The sequence below is a fragment of the Delphinus delphis genome, chromosome 8 (genome assembly GCF_949987515.2).
Source record: "Delphinus delphis chromosome 8, mDelDel1.2, whole genome shotgun sequence".
NCBI lineage: Eukaryota > Metazoa > Chordata > Mammalia > Artiodactyla > Delphinidae > Delphinus > Delphinus delphis.
Window position 1 is genome coordinate 2618519 of NC_082690.1, and position 22456 is coordinate 2640974.

The 22456-nt window shown below is 46.3% G+C and overlaps 1 protein-coding gene and 1 pseudogene across 1 annotated transcript in view; one reads left to right on the forward strand and one right to left on the reverse strand.

Annotated features, from left to right (window-relative positions):
- Window positions 1–8656, reverse strand: part of JAM3 (junctional adhesion molecule 3) — a 60105-nt gene extending 51449 nt beyond the window's left edge. The window contains exon 1 of the mRNA XM_060017633.1: window positions 8585–8656. Coding sequence (XP_059873616.1) covers window positions 8585–8633 — 49 coding nt within the window. The 5' untranslated portion in view covers window positions 8634–8656. The remainder of the gene's footprint in view (window positions 1–8584) is intronic.
- Window positions 8657–17371: 8715 nt separating this feature from the next.
- LOC132428894 (protein FAM162A pseudogene) lies at window positions 17372–17884 on the forward strand (annotated as a pseudogene).
- Window positions 17885–22456: the final 4572 nt, after the last annotated feature.

A 22456-nucleotide genomic window follows, 5' to 3' on the forward strand; every position in this document is an offset into this window, starting at 1 on the left:
GACCAAATACGGTCAGAGTGAAAACTCCATATCTGACACTAGATATCAAACAGATTACCAACCCAACCAAATAGTGGTCTATTTTTTTCTTCCTGGTAAACAAACACAGGAACTCTTAAAACACTAGATCCAGCAAGTAAGGTTGTAGCAGATTAAAAAAACAAACAAACACAAAACCTGAGCTTCTGAAAGATGTAATTTCCTAACCTCTTGGAGTAGAAGAGGGCTTCAAACCAAGGTTACCCGGCTCTAAAAACTTCCAAACTTTCAGAAGAGGAAGACATTTCTATGAACTGGGCTTTCAAAACCTTCAAATGAATTTTTAATTAACAAATAAAGTAATTCAATGAATCAGTTAAAAATTCTCTGGTATTCCCATAAAACCCCTTCTTTGGATCTGAAATTCACACTGTGAGTTATCTAACAGGGGAAAGAAATGTGAATGTGTTGGTGGTAGGGGAAGAGAAATGCTGCTTAAATTACTTTCAAGCGACTTGGATTAAAACCAATATTATTTCCCCAAGGTCCCCAAATGAATCACGTGCAAAGCTGGGAAGTGGGTCCAGAGTTCCTGACACCCACGTGTGCTCCCTCCTCCACCCAGAAAACGATCTGAGAGGCAGCAGACAGCGGAGCCTGGGATGGGTGGTCCCTCTCACCTCACCCTGTAGGCATCTGAATCTGAAAACCTGGAGAGCTCTTCACCTGTCCTGTTACCAGCAGAGTGGGGAGCTGCTGTCCCAGACACCTGTATAGTGTGGGACAGCAGTAATTCTCCAAATTTTAAGTTGCTGCGTCTCAAATGATCAATGCTCATTACTCTTCAGATAAACCCACCCAAGGATGGGGATAACGGCTGTGCAGTTGGGTATATATATGTCTTTATAACAGGACAGCCCCATCCTGACAGCAGTGATGCTTACTTAGCAAGACTCATTCAACCCCTTCCCCCAACCCTATCAGACCTTCGTGGGCGTATATGTGCTCTGAAAAAGCAGAGCCAATATTTTAACTTCATTTTATACTTGAAAAATGAAAACAAAAGCATTACCTTCAGAATATAAACTTTTAAAGGAAGGTGTGTGACCCTTAAGTTATATAGAAGGGGGCCTACGTTAGGTAAAGCCGAGGTTCTTGTTTCCAGCTCCAGCTGTGGGTTAGCTTCTCCAAAAGGCCTCGGCACTCCAACTCCGGAGAGCCCACGCAAGCAAACTGCAGTTTTTACTGCACCTCTGGGCTCTCGAGAAGGGGGCGATCTTTAACGCAGCAAGTAAAATAGCTGTAGGCTGAACCCAGAAAATAATAGGATGGGTGGGGCATGACCCTGAGGGTCATTAGGGAGACTGCGCCAATGGGCCAGCAGGAAGGCAGAGCTGAGCCTGAGACTTCCAAACCCTGCCAGGCCCTGAAAGCCATCCCAGATGACCATGTCTCTCACACAAAGCGTCCCCAGATCTGCACAGATTGCGATCAACCAAACGTCATTTACGAGTAAAGAAAAACAAGTCACTGCAAGCAAGAGTCATAAGAAACAATAAACATTAGATTTAGACCCCCAAGAACGTCAGATATTTGAAGTCTCACATGCAGAATATAAAACAGCTGTACGTGAAATGTTTAAAAATAAAAAAGTAAGGGCTTCCCTGGTGGCGCAGTGGAGAACCCACCTGCCAATGCAGGGGACACGGGTTCGAGCCCTGGTCCAGGAAGATCCCTCATGCCGTGAACAACTAAGCCCGTGCACCGCAACTACTGAGCCTGTGCTCTAGAGCCTGTGAGCCTCAACTACTGAAGCCCGCAAGCCACAACTACTGAAGCCCGCAAGCCACAACTACTGAAGCCTGCACGCCTAGAGCCCATGCTCCACAAGAGAAGCACCACAATGAGAAGCCTGTGCACCACAACGAAGAGTAGCCCCCGCTCGCCACAACCAGAGAAAGCCTGTGCGAAGCAAAGAAGACCCAACGCAGCCAAAAATAAATAAATAAAATAATAAAATTTATTTTTTAAAAAATAAATAAATAAAATTAAAAAGGAGTGAAAATGAGCAGGCAAAAGAAACCCAGATTATAAAAAGAATCAAGTAAACTTTTAGAAATGAATATAATGGGTTAAAAAAAAAACTTCATACATTGGTTAAATAACAGATTAGACATGGCTGGCAAAAGAAACAATTGTAAAACAAAACTAAATAAATAACCCAGAACAGCACAAAGAAAGAAGAACATGAAATTACAACAGAAAGGTTAACAGTCTTGGAAGATGGAAGACTGAATATATCTAATCAGAGTTCCAAAAGGAAAGAGTTACGAAAATAGAAGCTGGGCAGTATTTGAACTCACACTACCTGAGAATTCTCCAGAAAGATATAATGTCACAGATACACAAAGTATAACAAATTAACAAGTAGAATAATTAAAAAGAAATGCACCCTAGACACACATAGTAACATTTCAGAACGCCAAAGAGAAGACAAGATCTTTAAAGTGGCTGGAGAAAGACAGGCTGATGACGTGACGGCAGGTTTCACAACAGGAACGATGGAAACCAGAAAGCATCCGTGTAATGGGGCCCAGGCTCCAAGTCAAAATAACTGTCAACCTAAAATTACATACCCAGTAAATCTATACTTCAAGAACAAGATGAAAATAAAGATATTTCGGATATAAACAAAAATGAATTCAACATCAATAGACCTACCCTAAAGGGAGTGACTGTGAACTATTCTAGAAGCTTCCTAACTGACCTACCCTCTCCCGCCATCTTGAATATAGTATCAGTCCAACACATGTAAAATCATTTGATCAGATCACTTCCTGCTTCAAACTGCCACATGAATTTCTAGAACCTACATAATTAGGTCCATGACCATCTATCTGGCTCCTCAACTTACCAGCTGTGACCTGGGCCAGGTAACTAACCTGCCTGAGCCTCAGGTTCAGCACCTGCAACGTGAACCCTATAGGGACTGACCGCTGACATGGGCTAAGACCCCCGTACCGCAGCGCTCTCCGCAGTGCCTGGCAGCTGTTACTAGTTATCATTATGATAACTCATTGGTCCCAAAATACAACATATGCATTCCCAACGCCACGCCTTTGCTCACGGTATTTCCTCCACTTCACTGGCCCCTAACACGTCCATTCCCCAAAAATCTGCACTAAGTCAACCAAATTACTGCCAAAAGTCCAGCTGCTTCTTGAAATTTTCCTCTACCAGGCCAGCCCAAAGTAAGTGCTCTCACTTCTAAACACGTAAAACATTTACCCAAAGCGCTACTCTGTTCATTAACTACCTAAACTGTGTGATGTTTCTGGTCTGGGGAAGCGCTTATCTCAGCTGTCCCTGTTCTGCCTGTGGAAAGCTCTACTGCCATGAAAACGGAGATTTTTGCCTAATAATGATGGATTGGCTGATTGAGCTCCAGGGCCCTGGTAGAGACACTTTAGAGGAAAATGATGGCACCAAATTTTAAAAAAAAAGAAAAAAGGAAAGAAAAGGCAGTTGTCTTAGGATGTGCTGCATTCCTTGTAATCCTCCAGACAGCTGCACTTCATTCTAAAGACGTCAAATATTTTCCTTAGAGAAAGACATCCCACGAGGAAGTCCTGGTGGGCAGGAAGAAGTGATAAGGGAACTTCAGCTGTCAGCTTACTTCAGGAAACATCTTTCAGAGTCTGTTTCCCAAGGAAGTCAATTTGGCCTGGTATTTGTATCACCCAAGACAAAGAAAACAGTCCCCCAGGAGCTGCCCGGCTGGCACGAACGAGGGGTCCAGTAAACACGGGCTGATGCCGAAAAGGCAGAGCAAAGCAGCTCCTCAGATGATTCCGTTTGTTTGTTCAAAAAAAGGAAGAGGCAGGTATTCTCATCAACCCTCTTTCAGTTTTCCAGCTAAGCACTTGCTGAGGATGCCACAGCTGGCTGCCCAACCCAAGAGCCAGGAACAGCAAATCTCAAATGGGTCACAAAGAATGCGTGATCAAACACAACTTCAAGGCTGCCCGTCCTTCTTGCACTGCAGCTGACATTAATTCAGGAGCTAGAAAAAGCCACGATCACATGCTATCACTTTTAACTAAGTTTTCCCACTTTAAAAGAAAATCTTTACTAAGTGTCAAATTGAAAATTCCACTATTTTGTCTAGGAGGCCCCCAAAATGCAATTGTTTTCATTATATAAAAAAAATCCTTATCAAAGAAAACTTGGGGGAAAAAAACCCAAAAGAATCAGTCAGAAAAACAGGAGAAGAGTAGAAAACAATCAGCCATAAGACCTGGTGGTCCAGTGGTTAGGACTCTGCGCTTCCACTGCAGGGGGCACAGGTTCGATCCCTGTTCGGGGAACTAAGATCCCACGTGCTGCACAGCACAGCCAGAGTAAATAAATAATATATATATTTTTAAATCAGCCATAAGACCTGCTACTCAAAGACAGTACCTATCAACCAATTTTGGTTCACTATCTTCCAGATGTTTTTCCTCTAAGGAAAAGATGTTTTGTGTAATTGGAATCCTATGGTGTATGACTGTGTTACTTAAATGACTCCACAAGCATTTCCCCATGTTTTTCTTCTTCATAACCTCATATAACTACATAGAGTAGATGAGAGAAAGAAGATGTTTAAAGTAAACCAAGTCAAGAAATGCCATTCTCTTTCTTCCACAAAAACTCCTGTTTTTACTGTAGTAAAAACCAAGAATTTCCAAAAGTTTCTGGGGTCACTGGAGATAAGATACATAAAAAAATGCTTGGACGCATAGGAAGTGTTTAAGAAATGTCAACTGACTTTCAAGTGACAAAGGCAATATTTACTATAGTCCCTGGAAAGATACAAAAGAAATTAAATTCAGCCTCTGTTCCCAATGGATTTTTAATAACACTGAGAAGATAAAATGCATTTACACCCAACAACTAAAGTGCAACATAATTCGGCATGCAATCGCCCTGGCTCTTCAAGGCCTTGGGATGCCTTGTCCCTTTCTGCACCCCTAGCATGAAGGACATATTACAGATACTCAGTAAATGTCTGTTGTACTGAACAGAACTACAGACTACAAGCTACGCTTCAGAGACAGTAAAGATCACTGTGAGCTGAGGTTAAGCTGGGCAAAGCAGACAACGTGAACATGGCAGAACTTGATTTGAGCAATATTTTGCAGAAAGAAAGCTGAACCATAGAAGCCTTGGGATGCTGTGAAAATGAAAGACGGCATAAGAAAAAATGTTTGTATAGTCCTCATCTATTAACGAGTTAGATGTTTCTACACGAACAGCGTTGAAACCTCAGCTGTACATATTAACTACTCATGGGAAAAATAATATATATATAAAACACATAGTAGATATTACTTAAAAACAAAGAAAACACACCAACACAAAGTACTACAGCATTCCTAGACATCAGAAACAAGGGCTAATTCTCAGGAAGCTTTGTGTGTGTCATGACATGTGGGAAAAGGCAGAAGATTAAGGCCTTAGATCTCCACATATAGAACCACAGTGGATACTGTCCTTACTAAACTAGGTGTAAAAGAATGTGCTTACCAAAACTTTCTTTCAGGAACCCTTTCGACTCCACTGAAGCTATCTGCATGTACTGTGAGCATCCAGGGGGTAAACACAGGAGATGTGAAATCGGCTTCAGCCCTAACAGCATCACATTCACCACCTGATTATACACTTGTCTTAAAGAGAATCCAGTGTCATGACTAGGGTATCACTTAGCAGACTCCATACATCCTGACTTCATCCACACACAAATTTTCCTTTGTTTTACTCCACTTGTGCTTGTGAAAAAATGCAAAGAATTTATGGAGAAGGAATTTGCTAAGATTACATCGCTAACAGCTGCTGGCTGGATTGTACTAAATCGACAGCCTCTCCGGTCACATTATATGGCCATCTCAGAAAGTGGGCTATTCATACAAACCTGGTTTCTTTCAAAAGAATTGATTGAAGCCTACCCGGCCAGGCTGCCTTAAGAGCAAGTTTCCCAGAGCTTGGGGTTGGGTGTGTGAACATTCTGTCTGTATGTACCGCTGCAATTACTTGTGATTAAGAATCTCTAATAGCTGCCCATTCAGTCTCCTCAGCCTGAAGCACTCAGAACAAATGCCTTCAACAGGCCCTTCAGGAATGAACAGCTGATCTGTAGCAGTGCATGCTTCAGGGCAGGTGGTCCTTGTTTTTCTGAACACACACATGCACATGCATGTCTGATAACGCTTATATCAGTCAGATATAATTAATTCAAAAGACTGAAAACAACACAAAATAGGTCATTTAAAAATGTTTCAGAGGTCCAAACATATGCAAATGGAAAATTTACAATTTTTTTCAAAAATTTCCTGGAAATTATGATTTTCAGATTTTGCTAAACTTTCACACACAAATTGTCTTACCCCAAGAATACACAAACTGTAACTGTTTTAACTCTAAATGAAGCACTTCTCTAGGACATCAAAAGATTTGGAAACCTGACAATGATTACCACATAATCATTCAAAAAAGACATGTGGTATATAACATTTGCAAAGATGAATTGCACCTGTCACCAATTCAACAAAAGAATACTTTATCTACAAACCACGCAGCGTTGAACATTTAAAAATCTGGTTAAAATGATCCATAACAAGAACTCCATGTCAAACAGAATAGTACAAGTAACCAAAAAAATGGATTAACACAAATGGTTGATTTCCACATCTGAAACACATGGGATGTCACCCTGAGCAAGTTACTGAATCTCTCCGTACTTGTTTCTTAGTCCACAAAATGGGCAAGATGATACTAACAACCTTTTAGAGTTATCAATATTAAATTAATACATATTAAATTTTTATAACAGAGCCTGGCAAAGGGTAGCTAATAAAGAATGTTTGTATTATATCAGGAACCAGATTTTTTTTTAAATCCGAACACGCATAAATAATAGCAATTGAAAAGTGTAATCATGAAAATAAAAGAGACACAGCTGTGATGCCCTGTGACCGAATACAGTTTTCAAGATATTACTGTATATTTAGAGCATAAGCAAATAACAGAAAAGAGCTCCCTACTAAAAATGATAGCTACATCCCTTCAAAGTGTATTAATACATCCTACCACCTCTATTCTTTGTCATTAGTGCTATTTTGCAAAACTGTGATTATCCCTCCTGTGTTCTACAGGTGAATACCAGTCCTTAGCGTTAAGAAAGGCACACAAGTAGCCCCTCCGGGATACCAAAATAAGAAGTTAATGGGGACTTTCCTGGCGGTCCAGTGGTTAAAAAAAAATTAAATTAAAAAGAATTTTTTTTAAAATAAGTTAAGGGGATGTGAAGGCCTTTAGCATCCACTAGTTTTACTAACAAACCACCAACTTGAAACTCATTCCTGAACTAAACTGCCAAATGTTTCTGCGATAAAAACTGCAAACTCTCATGTGAACAGATCTTCTCAATAGGGAGTTGTTCCAGTCTGTGAATAGGACACTGTCAGTGTGACCAACAAAGCCGGGAGGGGACATTCCTGACACCCCTGTCCCCTGGCTAGCCTTTGATCATTCATCTCTCCCAACCACACGTTTGTGGAAACCACTTTCAAGCACAGCATAGGGACATCTACTCCCTGAACTTCGTCCTCATCACAGAGCCCTGCTCCCCGGCTTCTGCCCGGACCCTCACTGTTCACGTCACCCCCGAGGACCACCCCACAATGAGCCTCCAACACAGGAGCCTTTGTTTTCCTAGTACGCCGCCCACCCCACCCCCAAACAGTCACTTGGGGCTTCGCTGTGTACACTCTGGCAAACATCACGGGATGACGATGGCAACTAAGCAGACCACAGACCGACCCGAGAACGGGGGGAAACTGCTGATGCCCCAGGCGAGGCTGGCGCGGCGCTCGGGACCCCGGGTCTGAGTGTCCCTTGCTCCCGGGGGCAGACTTCGGGCTCAGTGCTCTCTCTGGACTCTGCTCTGAGGACTACGTGGGACCGCGGTCTCGAGCGCCTAGCGCGCGCCCACGGCCCCCAGCGTGTGGTCTCGCCGTCCGGCTGCCCGGGGCCTCCAGCCGGGGGTTGGGGGTGTTGGGGGTGGGCTGGGGGGAGGAAGGACAGACCAACGCCCCGTCCGAGCCGCCCCCGGGCCACTCCAGGGCGGGCTGCAGGGCTGGGCGCCGGCGGGACAAAGGGGACCGGGAACGGGTCGGCTTTGTTCGAGGAGTGATGGAGCGCAGGGCCACGGGCCCCGGGTCGGACCCCGCACCCCGGGACGCCCTGCACCCAGACCCCCAGACCGCCAGGATTCCCCTACCTCTGGGACCCCCGACGCCCGCACCTCTTCCCCGGCCCGCACCCCCTACCCCGACCCGGGGCCCGCACCTCTGGGGCCCCCGCACCTTCGGGGCCGCTCCCCGCCCCTCCCGGACCCCGGGACCCCCACATCCCTGACTCCGTACATGGACCGGACCCCCGCATCCCCGGGATTCCCCTCCCTGAACCCAGGACCCCCCGCACCACCCACCCCCGGGCCCCCGCGCCCGCCCCCCACTCCGCCCGGACCCCTCCGGCCGCGCCCGGCGGAGGCCCGCGTACTCACCCCGCAGGAGCAGCAGCAGGGCGAGCGCGGGCCGCCGCCTCAGCGCCATGTCGAGAGCAGCTGAGGGGCCGAGGGCCCGCTCCCGGCGCAGGCGCCCTGCCCGCGGCCCTGCGCCCGCCCCGGTCACCATAGCGACCACGGCGGCGCGCCGTCGCCATGGTGCACGGGAAGCCCGAGATGAGTCTGGTTGCTATGGAGGCAGGGATGCTCTGGACCGGGATACCGGGGTCTCTTTCAAAGAATTTGGTGGAAGGAGGTGAAGGAGCGCGTTCAAGAGTGGGCGGGGTTAATTTCCACATCTATAAAATGAATCCGTCACTACAGATCCGGGAAGGAACGCTCCATTAAAATTTGAGAAATGAAGTGCTTCTTATTTTACAAATAAGGATGGAGCCCAGTTACTGTGGAAGCATTATTGCCTGCGCCTCTTTTGGGGCCCAGACTGTAAATGTGATGAGAGGGGAAAGCGCTGAAATCTGTATAAAACATAAGCAAGACGTGCATTATACAGTACATAAAAATGATGTATTTCTAAAATAAACATAATCCTTCGTTTCTGTGTTAGATCAAAAGCATGATGGTATACCAAATAGTTTGTTATGCAGAAAAGCAAGATAATTCTTTGCTCTGATTTCTGAATATTGGGAAATGTTAAGGTTAGGGAGGAAAAATGGAACAGAATCTTTTGAGGACCAACACACAAAATGAAGAGGATTAAACATACTGGAAATTGGACTCAAGGATGCAGGAGATCTTGATACATTTAATACTGTGGGAAATTCTTTTATTATTTATTTATTTGGCTGCGTGGGGTCTTAGTAACAGCACACAGGATCTTTGTTGCTGCGTATGGGATCTTTAGTTGCGGCATGTGGGATCTAGTTCCCTGACCAGGGATCGAACCCGGGCCCCCTGCATTGGGAGCTCTGAGTCTTAACCACTGGACCACCAGGGAAGTCCCACTGTGGGAAATTCTTGAAATAGCTTGTTTTATATCCAACGTAGAAAGTACATCCCTAATGCTCCAGGAAGCAACAGAGTCAAAACAGAATTCTCAGTATAGTTATTAGTAAAATATGACAGAGTTTCTTTCCAATGACTAATATTTTTTAATGTTTAACTTAGGGACTTCATTTTTCATACAGTCACCCTAGGTTTTTTTTGTTTGTTTGTGGTACGCGGGCCTCTCACTGTTGTGGCCTCTCCCGTTGCGGAGCACAGGCTCTGGACGTGCAGGCTCAGCGGCCATGGCTCATGGGCCCAGCTGCTCTGCGGCATGTGGGATCTTCCCAGACCGGGGCACGAACCCGTGTCCCCTGCATCGGTTTTACAAAAGTAGAATTTTGTAAGTGTGTATATATGTATATATATACAGGGACTTCCCTGGTGGCACAGTGATTAAGAATCCGCCTGCCAGTGCAGGGGACACGGGTTCAAGTCCTGGCCCGGGAAGATCCCACATGCCGCGGAGCAACTAAGCCTGTGCGCCACAACTACTGAGCCCGCACTCTAGAGCCCGTGCTCTGCAACAAGAAAAGCCACTGAAATGAGAAGCCCGCGCACTGCGATGAAGAGTAGCCCTCGCTGGACACAGCTAGAGAAAGCCCACACACAGAAATGAAGACCCAATGCAGCCAAAAATTAATTAATTAATTAAAAAATAAGTATGTATACACATATATAACTTACTATACTAAATTATGAATGCCAAGAAACATGAAATAGATTGACGTTGTTGACAAGGATATGCTTCAACTGTCATCACTATATGATCTTCTTTATGTCTTTGTAACTGCTCACACTTTTGTGTGAATTAATTACATTCCTCCAAATCTCATAAAGACAGAATAAAAATATTGAAATAACTCCATCACCTATTGTGTTTCTATTGTCTTCCTTTACTAAACCTTCTTTCTGCTCTAGTTTACCATGTTCCCAAGTCACAAGTAAAAATTATTTTATGGTGATGGTCTGTCCCATCACTAAACACAATAGAGAAATTAGAAACAGTAGAATTCTACTTAGGCTCATTAACTTTCCTTCTGCTCTCTCTTTGCTCTGCCATTCCCTTTAGCTCCCTTTGTATGCTCCCTTTATATTCCCTTTATATGCTCAGGCATGTTTGCCATTGTGGTGACCTGGGAAATATGAGGTGGTGTCTGATTGTGGAAAGAGCAGTTTTCAGTATCAGTGCCTCTTTTCTCCTGCTGAATTTCCTGTGTTTGCGTTGTGAAATTGTTCTGTCTGTTAAATGGTCTTTTCCGCGAGGGAATCTTTTGAAACTCAGAACGAGATCACAGAGAAAGGCTCCATGAATATTCTATATGGAGCAGAGGTTCCTATGAGAGTGAATGCAGGTGCTTCGTTGTAAAACACTGATTTTCCTCCACAGATGGAGTACACATGTCATGACTAGTGGCTGAGACAGGATCCTGGAATGGAGCCTAACTAGTGACATGGTAGGAGGCACTTGACTGTCAAGTGATCTGCTCCTCCTTATGATTTCACTGTTCTCTGGAGAGCTCTGGCCCTGTGCAGAAAGGCAGCAGAGCCCTGGACGCATTCAGTGAGCAAGGCTGTGGAGTCTGTGCTTCTATCACCACATTATCCAACTAACTACGCTTGTTTCTAATGGTGGCTTACTAAGGAGAGATACATGTCTTAAAAGAGCTCAGGGAACTAAATACATTTGTGCTAAACTTGAACAAAAGCATTTGCAATGCTTTTCAAACCAACACAAAGCGCAAATCAAGTAGCAAACGGGGAGTTGAATTTTCCTTTGAGACTTGAAATCAAGCAGGATCCTGTGGGGGTACCCCTAGGTACAAAAGCCTTTCCGTGTCCCCCGTTTCTTATTTGTAGTGTTGACTGAAAAAAAATGCACAACCTAAAAGTTGACAATTGGGTTTCATTTGGTGGACTTGCTGAGGACTTAAGCCTGGGTGGCAGCCTCTCCGATAGCTCTGAGGCACTGCTCCGAAGAGGTGAGAGAAGAGCCAGGATATATAGGAATTTTTGCAACAAAAACCACATGGTCAGAACAGCAAGAGATTACTGTTAATTAAAGAAAAACCAGACATCTCAAATTAAGGAATTAAGTGCTTTTCTACATATAGGAAGATGCAAGAGTCTGGACTTATTGAAATCATTCCTTTGATATGCTCCTTAACTATCTAGGGCCAGTATCCTGTTTTTCTCCCTCCTGAGTCCCTTCAGAGTATACAGTTGGGGGCAGCTGCAGTGGCTGAGGCCTTGATGGCCGAAACATCCTTTGTTTACTGATATGGCGGCCGACACTCTTCGTCTACAGCAGGGAAAAGGCTTCAGCCTCCTAGACCTTCCCTGCGTTCCAAAGGACAGATGCAAATGGTTACTAATTAGAGAAGGGGGGGGCTGCAGAGACAAGGGAGGAGCAGCTGAGAAACCATAGTGCTTCCATAAAGAGGGGTCCTGTTTCCTCCTTAAGGGATTTACATAACAATATGTCTTTGAGTTCTTCAGCAGGAACCAGGGCCCCCACCAGGTGGAGGATGGTAATTTCAGGCTGAGCACAAGATTCCTGGGGCACTGCCCTGTTACGTCCCCACCAACCAAACAGAAGGAAGTCACACACCTTGAAGCCCTCACCCCCAATTTGGCCTTTAAAAACTGTTCCCCAAAAACCACCTGGGAGTATGGGGGTTTTGAGCACGAGCCACCCATTCTCCTTGCGTGGCCCTGCAATAAACCTTTCTCTGCTCCAAACTTCAATGTTTCGGTTTGTTTGGCCTCACTGTGCGTCGAGCACACGAACTTGGGTTCAAAAAAAACTCACCTCCAAACAGACTGGAGAGATGCTGGAAGCAACATGGGGGGACATGGGCTCTGGAGTCTGAAGGACAATGATTCCAATTCTTGGTTTTTGTAAACTTGGGAAAGTTGCTTAACTTCTCTAAGCCTTGGATTCCTTGTCTGTAAAATAGGGATAACAATACCCACCTCAAATGGTCATTTTGAAGATCATGTGAGATAAAGATTTGGAGCATACCAGGTGCTCAATACATGTTTGTTGCCTGAACCCCTTCCCTTTCCTACTATTTTGGTTCAGATTGGGCAAAATGGTATAACAGTCCTGGAAAGTCTTGATAAAGAAAAGAAACTTAAGTCTGCAGATGGGTCAGAAGGAATGAGAAGCAGAGAGGGAGATTTACATCAAAGTGTGTTTATTCTTTTCGTTTTGATGCCGAATTCAGCCTCTGTACCCCAACACTGAATTAAATCTCAGAGACAGAGCTTTGGGTGAAGTAGAAAAGCATAGCTTTATTGCCTTGCCAGGCAAAGGGGGCCTCAGTGCGCTAATGCCCTCAAAACTGTGTGTCCCAACCTGGAGCGGGTAGTGAGGAGTTTTATAGTAATGGTTGAAACAGGAGGGTGTGATCAGCTGGTGGACATTCTTCTGCAATCAGAAGAATTGGTGGTGAGGTAATCAGGGGTCAACATCATCAACCTGGCTCCAACTGGTCTGGGGTCTACGTGCTTGCGGGCAGCATACAGTTAACTTCTCCCACCTGGTGGGAGTTTCAGTATCTGCAAAACAGCTCAAAGACATTGTTATGTGCATCCCCTGAGGGGGCACCAGGACCCTGCCTCAAGGCTGCACTATTGTCTCCTGACTGCTCCTCCCTTGTCTCTGCATCCCCTCCCTTCCCTGATTAGCATCTGTTTGAACCTGCCCTTTGGAACTCTGGGAAGGTCTTGGAGGCTGAATGAAGCCTATTTCCTGCAAACAAGAAATGGGGAACACAGAAAGACTTTTGTGTCCTGAAGCCCCACAGGGTCCTGCTCAGTTTCAGTGTGACTAAGTTCTGAAAAAGTAACAGGACTGTGCTTCTGCTCCTTTGCTGTGCATTCTACACCACAGCAACGACCTGAGGTCAGCCTCCGGGAAGGAGAGAGCAGGATCCACTGACAGGGAAGTCACTGACCCCAGAGCCTCCCAGTAAAGCACGCCCTCTGGGTTGATCCAAGGTTCTGTGGCTCCAGGTTCCCTCTTGTCAAGTCCCAACTTGTTGCAGTATTTCCAACTCTGTTCTCGCATATTTGTCTCGTCTACCATCTTCTCTTTCTCTTCAATGTCTTTCCTTCGTTTTTTTTTGAATAGAAGGACATGTCTCCATAACCTGAGGAAACAGTATGTGGACTGAAAAAAAACGCACAACCTGGAAGTTGAAAGTTATGTTTTATTCGGGACCTTACTGAGGTCAACAGCTGGGGAGACAGCCTCGCAGATAGCTCTGAGGGACTGCTCCAAAGAGGTAGGGGATAGCCAGGATGTAGAGAAGTTTTTGCTGAAAAAAAATCACATGTAGTCAAACATCAAAAGATGACTGCTAATCACAAAAATAAACAGACATCTCAAATTAATGACTTTAGTGCTTTTCTATGTATGGGAGGATGCAAGAGTCTGGGCTCATTGAAATCAGTCCTTTGAGGTGCACCTTAACTAGGGCCTGTATCCTTTTTTTCCTCCATCCTGAGTTCCTCTCAGGGCTCACAGCAGGGTGGGCTGCAGTGTCTGATGGCTTGCTGGTGGGCAGCATTCATTGTTTACCAGAATGGCAGGCAGCATTCTTTGTTTACTGAAATGGCAGGCAACAATTTTTTTGTGTGCAAGTAGCAGACATCCCCTTTAACGATAGAGTAGGGGGTCCCCAGAGAGAGAGAACCAGGCATGGCTTTCTAGACATAAGAGAAGGCATTTCTGGCCTGAGCCATTTTGTGATCGAATCTTGGCCACAGCGCTTGCCCTTGAACAGGTCTCAGTAATCAATGCTCTCAGAGAAGTAAGGGAATGTGGGAACACAGGAAAAGCAGTCAAGAAACAACAGCTCAGAAGTAGAACAGAGTCCCATTTCCTCTTCAAGGGCTACATATAACATGGGATCCAGTCTCTGAGTTCTGCAGGAACTAAGGCCCCCACCCAGGAGGAGGACGGAGCAATGATGTGGACCCTCAAGTGTGGACTCTGTTGACCTTTGCCCCAATTCTATGCTGAGTTTGCCTCTGCTCAAGCCCCTTCATGAAGATGCATGTGACCCTTAGGGTAAAACTTCCCCAGTTTTGCTCTTCGGGGAGACACTGCTTCGGGGAAGATCCCCTGTGTTCTCCTCACTTGCTGCCAGTAATGAATCCTCCCTTCTCCCACTCTCTGGCTTGGTTGTGTCTTCTGGCTCCACACCCACCAAGAGGTGAACCCCATTTTTCTGGGGGTAACAACCAGACATGCTGCTTATGCTGGATTAAGAAGCAAAGTCTGCACTTGGATTTATTTGCACGTTCCTCTCCTTTGTAGGGGTTCACTCGAAAAAGGTCATATTAATGCTAAAGTTTGGGCTTACAGTGACTTCCTAGAGAGAAACTTTTTTAAGAAGCGATTGAGCAGGCCTTACACGCTTCACCCGAAGGAGGCTCTGTGCCATGTGCTAGAGTGTGTCAGTGTGTGTGTGCGTTTAAGTAAAGATATCATACATGCTGTGGGTGGAAGAAAGAGCCCCTCCCCTCTGCCCAAGGTCAGCATCAGTCAGGGCCTCTTTATTCACCGGGGTACAGGCAGCCATGGTACCACCAACAGGGATGGACAGCAACATGGCCACGAGGAAGCCTGACATAGGAGTTGCTTCTCCCGGGCTGAGAGCCCTAAGAATTAGGAACCCCAGCTCCCTGTCGGGGTGTCAGTCTGAGCACCTTCTCTGAGAAAGCAGAGAAACAGGGCTTGGCTGGGTGCCAGGATGCCAGGGAAGAGGGGTCAGGGATGCTGGTAAACGACACCCCCCATCGCCTTCCAGAAGGACATCTGCTGAGACAGAAAACAGACCAGCTCTTTCTTTCCCTCCACTTGGTCTCAAGAACTTTTCCACTGACCTGGAGAAAAGTGAGAAACTTTTCCTAATCTATGCTCCAGGGCTGGGGACACGTGTGCGACCCGGTTGTCCTGAAGCAGAGCCAGGAGCACCTGTGGGGGTGAGAAGACGCAGGGCAGACAGGCACCTGCAGCCCGTGGTGCTCCAGTCGTGTGCCTCCAGGATGCCCCAACCGATGTGTTTACAGACTGGAGATATTTTTACCCCAACCCTCCAATGAGAGCTAATTTTCTCTTCACACAAATGGTACGACGGAGTGTTTACTTCCTGGAGGCACCGGAGAGAGACCAGGGTGTCCTCTTCTGCTGCAGGAAGGCTGTCTGTCTTGGAGTCCCTCTGGGGGTCAACCCCTCCTCCAGGGTTTGGGGTTAGGGGAAGAGGCTTCTCCCTGCTCCTGCTATGATGTTTATCTCGGGGTCTCTGTCCGCAGGGGCCAGACTCCAGCTGCTCAGCCTGGGGCCCGTCTGTCTCCTGCCTCAGTTAGGTACAGACTCCTGGATATACATTCAGTTAAATTTATTTATTGTGCCACTTAAGGTCCATATCTTTGCCTTCCTTTTTTACTTTAGTTATTAATATCTGGGAAAGTTTGGTTAAATATCAGGCTGTGATTGTGGATCTCTCATCATTGCGTTTCTATGTTTGCTACACGTGCACAGGTTCGGGAGCACCGTGCCATCCCGAGGACAGCATGGGGCAAGCTTGTGGCTTTCACCCTCCTGGCTTCCACTCCTCCCCTCCCCCTCTGCCTCGGCCTCAACCAGGAAAATGCTGCCCTTGTCGGCCTCAGGCCTCAGCAGCCTCTCCCTGTCAAGTTCCCTGAAGGCTTAGCTGCTCTCCCAAGTAGGCCTGGTGAACATTTTCCTCCAAACAAACACAGTCCTCTCCATAAGTGAAATCATGACAAACGATCACGTGATAGACATGCTTTCCAAGTCACGGCCTCCAGCTGGAGGACCACGGGTCAGTGCTGGCCTTGTGTCACGTCTTCTGAGGGCCTGCCACGCGGTGCTGGCTTGATGACCACATTAGAATGTTGAGAAACACATGCACATAGATGTCATAATAATGACATATGCTACAGAATCACCTGTAAAAGATTTTTCAGAATAAAAGAATATCTTTGTGTTCGGAATGATTGAGGAAATCTTCTTCCTGGAGATGTGGAGAGAGCTGTATAACCTTTGATAATCACCTTCCATCATTTAACTATCCACCCGGCAAAGGCCATGCGTATTGTGTTTGTGCCCGGTACTGAGCGAAGAACCAGAAATAATATGGGCACAGTTTCCTTCTTCAAGGAGCCCACAGTCCGGTAGGAGAGAGAGGAGGAAAAATAATCATGCCCTAGGCATCAAGTAACTCACAGAATGAGCTACCATGGATCTCCACTGCTCTGTTCCATCACACAGGGAGAGTCTCAATAAAATAGGATCGAAAAATTAAAATGCATATTGAGTTCAAAATAAAGAAATCCATAAGCAACAGAAACGAGGAAGGAATTTAAAGCCAAAATAGTAAGTCTGCAAACTGAAGCCATGGCAAAGCTAACGGGAGGAGGAGGGTGCAGAACCAGGGGAGCAGTTCATCACCACACCGGGCAAGGGGACAGGCCTTAGGACCCATGGGCAGCAGGACTCTGGATGGAAATCCCGGCTCCTTCAGGGGAATTTGGCTAGGAAAAATCTCCATCCATCATTTTCTGCCCTAGGCTCTGGGTAAGAAAAGAAAACAGTTTCCTGTGAGAAACTCAAATTTCCAGGTGTGGGAAGCCCCGCCCCAGAGTCCTGCTCGGGTCTCTGTTCGCAGCGCTAGGCTAGGCGACCTTGAGCTTACCTGTGCCACTGCCGGCCTTGGGGCACTGTGTTGGTCGGCGGAGTAGGCGGCCATGGGGAGCCTCCTTGGCCTGTGCCCAGCGGCCGGAAGTTATTTTAGGTTCTGTGAAAGAGATGCTTTCTCATCTTTAAGGCTTACCAGAAACTCTGATTTGAAGAGAATAAATGGATTTTGCAACAAACTCCAGGGAAGTCCAAAGCCTCCAGCCCACACTTACGGCCACAGAGCGCCATTGCATAAGCCTATGGATTGGGAGAAGAAGATCCTAACATGGTCAGGTCGCTTCAAAAAGGAAGATGAAATCCCAGAGACTGTCTCGTTTGAGATGCTCGATGCTGCAAAGAACAAGGTCCGGGTGAAGATCGGCTATGTAATGATTGCCTAGACAGTGGCAGGATGCACCTTGATGGTTACTGAGGGCAAGGAGGCTGCCAAAAGAAACGAGTCTTTAACAAGCCTGAACCTAGAAAAGAAAGCTGGTCTGAGAGAAGAAGCTGCTGTGAAGGCCAAAACAGAGTAGCAGAGATATCCATGTTGGCTGGATTTGGAAAATCTAGAAACAATGTTGCAGTAACAGGCCTTATTCAAACGAATGTGGTATGAGTTCCCTAATTCTGCTCTAGAGCTACAAATAAATTTTCTTAAAGAAATGACTTGTCTATATTTTACGGCTTTGATCCAGGTTAAAAGCAGCCTCAGCTTTTTTGAGAAAAATGAAAGAATGAAAAGTGAGACAACTTACTTGAACTTTAATATTAACTCTTCTTTAGAGAGTCAGGTCCCGTACCTTGCTTTAATTCCCATTACCAAAGTGACATCTCCCCAGAAGCCAAATGGTTTCTAGTTCTGCATTTCTCTCTCTTCTGTGTCCTCATTTATGAAGAGAGAAGGAGGGCCAGCTGAGTACACTGCCCAGGTGCATGTTGGAGAGCTAACCTCCCCAAACACCCTGGTGTTTCTCGAGAGCCCTGGGAAGCAGCCAGACGACACTATGCCTTTGTCAGGCGTGCTGGTTGGTAGACAGAGGCTTTTAGGAGAACAGTCTTTGAAAAAGTCCCGGCAAGGTGATGATGGAGGTCTGGCCACAAGTTTCTGAGGATTTTGAAATCCCAGCGCTGTGGAGTTGCTTGGGACCCGCACAGTCACCTCTTCTGCTCCATGGCTTACAATCCCCAACCGGTCCTTTTCCGTCTGCCTTTACACTAAATTTCTCAGTTATGAAAATCTATCAAATGCATTTTCTTATTGAATTAGTGTTGAAAACTAAGCATTTGCATCTGCTGTGTATCTTACTTACAGTGCGACGAGGGTGCCAGGTTGTCTCACATTTACGTATGGATGCCGGTTTCCATGTCATTTATTCTCACGTGCTTCAAGAGTATTAACGGGTGGCAGGTCCGCATAAACATCCCAACCTGCTGGTTCTCTTCAGAGGGTTATAGCAGATTAAAAAGCAATATATATGCAGCTGTTTGGGAATTTGGTTTAATAAAATACTCAGTAAAATGTAGTGCACCACTCTACCTACAGCTCCATAATCTATCTGATGACGTTAATTGTGTCTGTCTACGTACTTTACAGTACTTTAACCTTAGCTTCATCTTAGATATCAAGCTCTTTGATTTTTATCACTTGCAAATGTATCATCAGAAAGCATTGCTTTGTATACATTTTAGCAGATTAGTTTGTGTTGATTATTTTGGAACACTTATGTTACGTCTTATCTAAATACGGGTTTTAAATATGGGTAAAATCTATTGTACTTCTTTTTAAAAGTGTATCATCTTTCTTCATAGAACAATACCATTTTTAACTTCTAAAGAAGCATTTTCAAGTGTTGTATCTTGGAGATATATTGAAATAAAATGTATGATTAAGTCAAAGCTCAAAAAAAAATAAAATTTCCAGGTGTGGGATGTGAACTTACACCATCTCTCAGGGTGTGGAAATCCCCAAACCCCAAAATTAATGTAAAACTCGTTCTCACAATGGGGAAACCTCGGGGCAACCAATTGAAGCAAACCGACAACTCTTCCTGTAAAGGCCCCGCGGAATAAACAACGTGGCAAGGATGCTAAGCATGATTTACAAGCTCCGGAGAAGGCAGCTTGCCTCAGAGGCAGCCCGTGACCAGCGGGAGACTCCCCCCAAATCCTGAGATAATGAAATAATCCAAAAGAGACAACAAAATAAGTTGCCCTACAAAGTGCACAGAGATAAGAGGACTAGAAAAATATGGAGGAATAAAAGGGCACCGGAAGGACTAAGAAGACAAGAAAAAGAGCCACAGAGAGTTTCTGTTAACGCAAGTCCGTGTGCCCGATTATGTACAGCGAGGCCAAACAAACTGAAACGTCAGAGTTTGGAGCAGAGAAAGCCTTATTGCAAGGTCAGGCAAGGAGACAAGGCAGCTCATGCCCTAAAAAGCCCCGAGCTCCCTGAAGGGTTCTGGCAAAGCACTTTTAAAAGTTTGGGGTAGGGGGGGCGGGGAGAGGTGACGCAGGGTATATGATCAGCTTGTGCACAATTCTCCGACTGTCTGATGGTGAGGCAGCAGGGTGGTGTCACCGGTTAACATTATCAGTCCTCAGGCAACAGGAGGCCTGGGGTTACGTGCTCAAGGTCCTCAAGGAGTTAACCTCCTCCATTTGTTGGAGAGGGGGGTTTTTTACATCTACAAAACAACTCGGGAAATGTGCATCAAACACTATTATCTAGGTACTTCAGAGAGGAGCAAAGCAGAGGATCTGGGGGAGGGCCTGTCCCGGGAAGGCCCCCATGGGGTCCTGCTCACATTTCTAGGAATGAAACATTTAGGGGGGAAGAAAAGAACTCAGTGGATGAATTGACAGTTGACTGAAAGAAAATTAGCAAAGTGAGAGATCTTAGGAAATTACTCAGGATGAGGCACAGAGAAGTAAAGACATGAAAATGTGAAAAAGGTGTTAAGATGTGCAATAGAGGATAAGAATTGTAGAGGAATAAAATAAGAACAAGGAAAAAGCAGTAACTGAAGAGATAATGGCTCAGAAATTCCAGAATTGATGAAAGACATGAATCCTTAGTTTGAGGGGGTATCCCACATGATAGCCCAGGATAAAGAAATGTCTCCTCTTTGTTTAATCACCCAGTCACATGGACCATCCCTAGATATAACAGGGTGAAGTATCAGAACCCAAAACTAGAAGAATCATCCCCAAATTACTTACGTTGAAAAGATGGGCTATTTACAAGGGAATAACAGCAGCAATAGTAGAGGCTGGAACAAAAGGAGATAACTGCCCCCAAGAGCTGAGGGAAACGAGGAGTCAGTCCAGGATTCTACCTCCCAGTAAAGCAGGGCTCAAGAGTAAGGGTACAAATGTGAGAGCAGATCAGCTGCTCATGTGCTGAAAGAGATGCTCAAGGATGCTCTAAAAGAAAAGCATAAAAGGAAAAGGAGGAGACAATCCAGAAGGAAGCAACGGGATGAAAGAAGCAAAGATGAGCCAAAGCTTTGGTAAAAGCAGGTGGGCATCTGCAAGTAAGCACTGGCTCTAAAAACACGCAACAATATAATAATAATAGTAACCTAGCCTGTGAATTTTGAAAAATAAAGCCAAACTACTAGACACTAATAACATAAAAAACTAGGGGTGGAAGACACTTAGAGCATAGGGAGGACAGTTAATGTTTAAATTAGACTTAAAATTCGAGCATATGGAGTTGGAACATTTAGGGGGTGCTCCTTAAAAGGAAAGAAGTTTTCAACTTCCAGATCAGTGGAGAGGTGAAGGGGTCTCCAGCAAAGGTCCTTGGATGGCAGGCTGAGCTTTGTACCACATCCCACGGGAGACGGGAATTACAGAAGGCTTTCTAACAGGGGATCGAGCCCCACCTTACACTCCCGACACACCCTGGGCAGAACTAAGCACTTACTCCGTGTTCCAAAGCCTCTTGGAGGGTATCTCTGAAATAGCATCTATCACAGTATGTCATTATTTATGTGCACGTGTATATAGCATGCAACTGTCTTTCTTCTGGTCTGTGAACTCCTGAAGGGAAGAAACATTTCAGAAATCTAAGTTAGCTATCTTTTATGGGAATGGTGAGGGTCTGACACCAGCAAGCCTTCTGTGAGTAGCAGAGAGTGCCGGCTCTATGCTCCCCCAGCTTCTGTTCCCTCCCTTGGGTGGCCGGTCCACCCCTCTTCAGGGCACTGCCTGGGGCCCCCGGAGCACTCCCCTGCTCAGGGAGCCCAGTGCCTGGGAGTCAGTGTCCCAGGTGGGGAGGGGCTTCTTCTCCTAGGATGAGGCCCAGCTCCCTGGCTTTCCCTCCAGGCTCCTCTAAGGATGGGCTGGGGCTGAGGCTTTGCCTGAAAGGCACCCTTTCTCTCCCCACCCTCCGACTGCCCCCTCCGGGGGTGGGGGGAGGGCACTCTCTTCCACACAAATCCTCATCACCTTGAGTCTGCTTCCCACACTACCCGGAAGGAGGCCGGGGTCCTCAGTCACAAAGCACTGGGTCTGGGCTCAGGGCATGCTGACTCTGACCCAGCCACCATCGCAAGTTCAAGTCTCTCCAGCTCTTTTCTTTCCTCCCCTCCCCCTCCCCCGCCTCTCTCCCCTCCCCCGCCTCCCCCCTCCTCCTCCTCCTACCTCCCCCCACCTCCCCCACCTCCCCCCACCCCATCTCCTATTTTCCTTCCTCCAGGAGCAAATCAGCCACCATCTTCTCAGGCTGGGCTGGGCGGGGAGAAAGGATGCCCAGAGTCGTCCACTGAGCAGGCAGTCCTGGGTTAAATTCTCCCAGTTCTCTGGGTTTGTTCTCCTAATTCTTTCACGGGCATGAATCGCGTGGTCTCCCGTGCTGTGATGATCTACGGGAAACAAGGGACACGGACTCTGGAAGAAGGAAAAGGAAAGGGCACACGTACAGTGCATGGGTGTTCTGTGCAGCTCGGTGGAGAAAGTTTTCCAGCCACCACGTCCTCCTCCTGCCCCTGGCTAGACGCCCCGGTCAGCGGATGCAGGGAGGCCGGTCCGGGTGGGGAGGGCCGCCAGGTCCCTCTGCAGGCCTGAGAGCACTAACGGAGCGCGGGAGGATTAGCCGCACGCCACTAATTCCTGTTAATCAGGATTGAGGGGCGCGTGTGCTC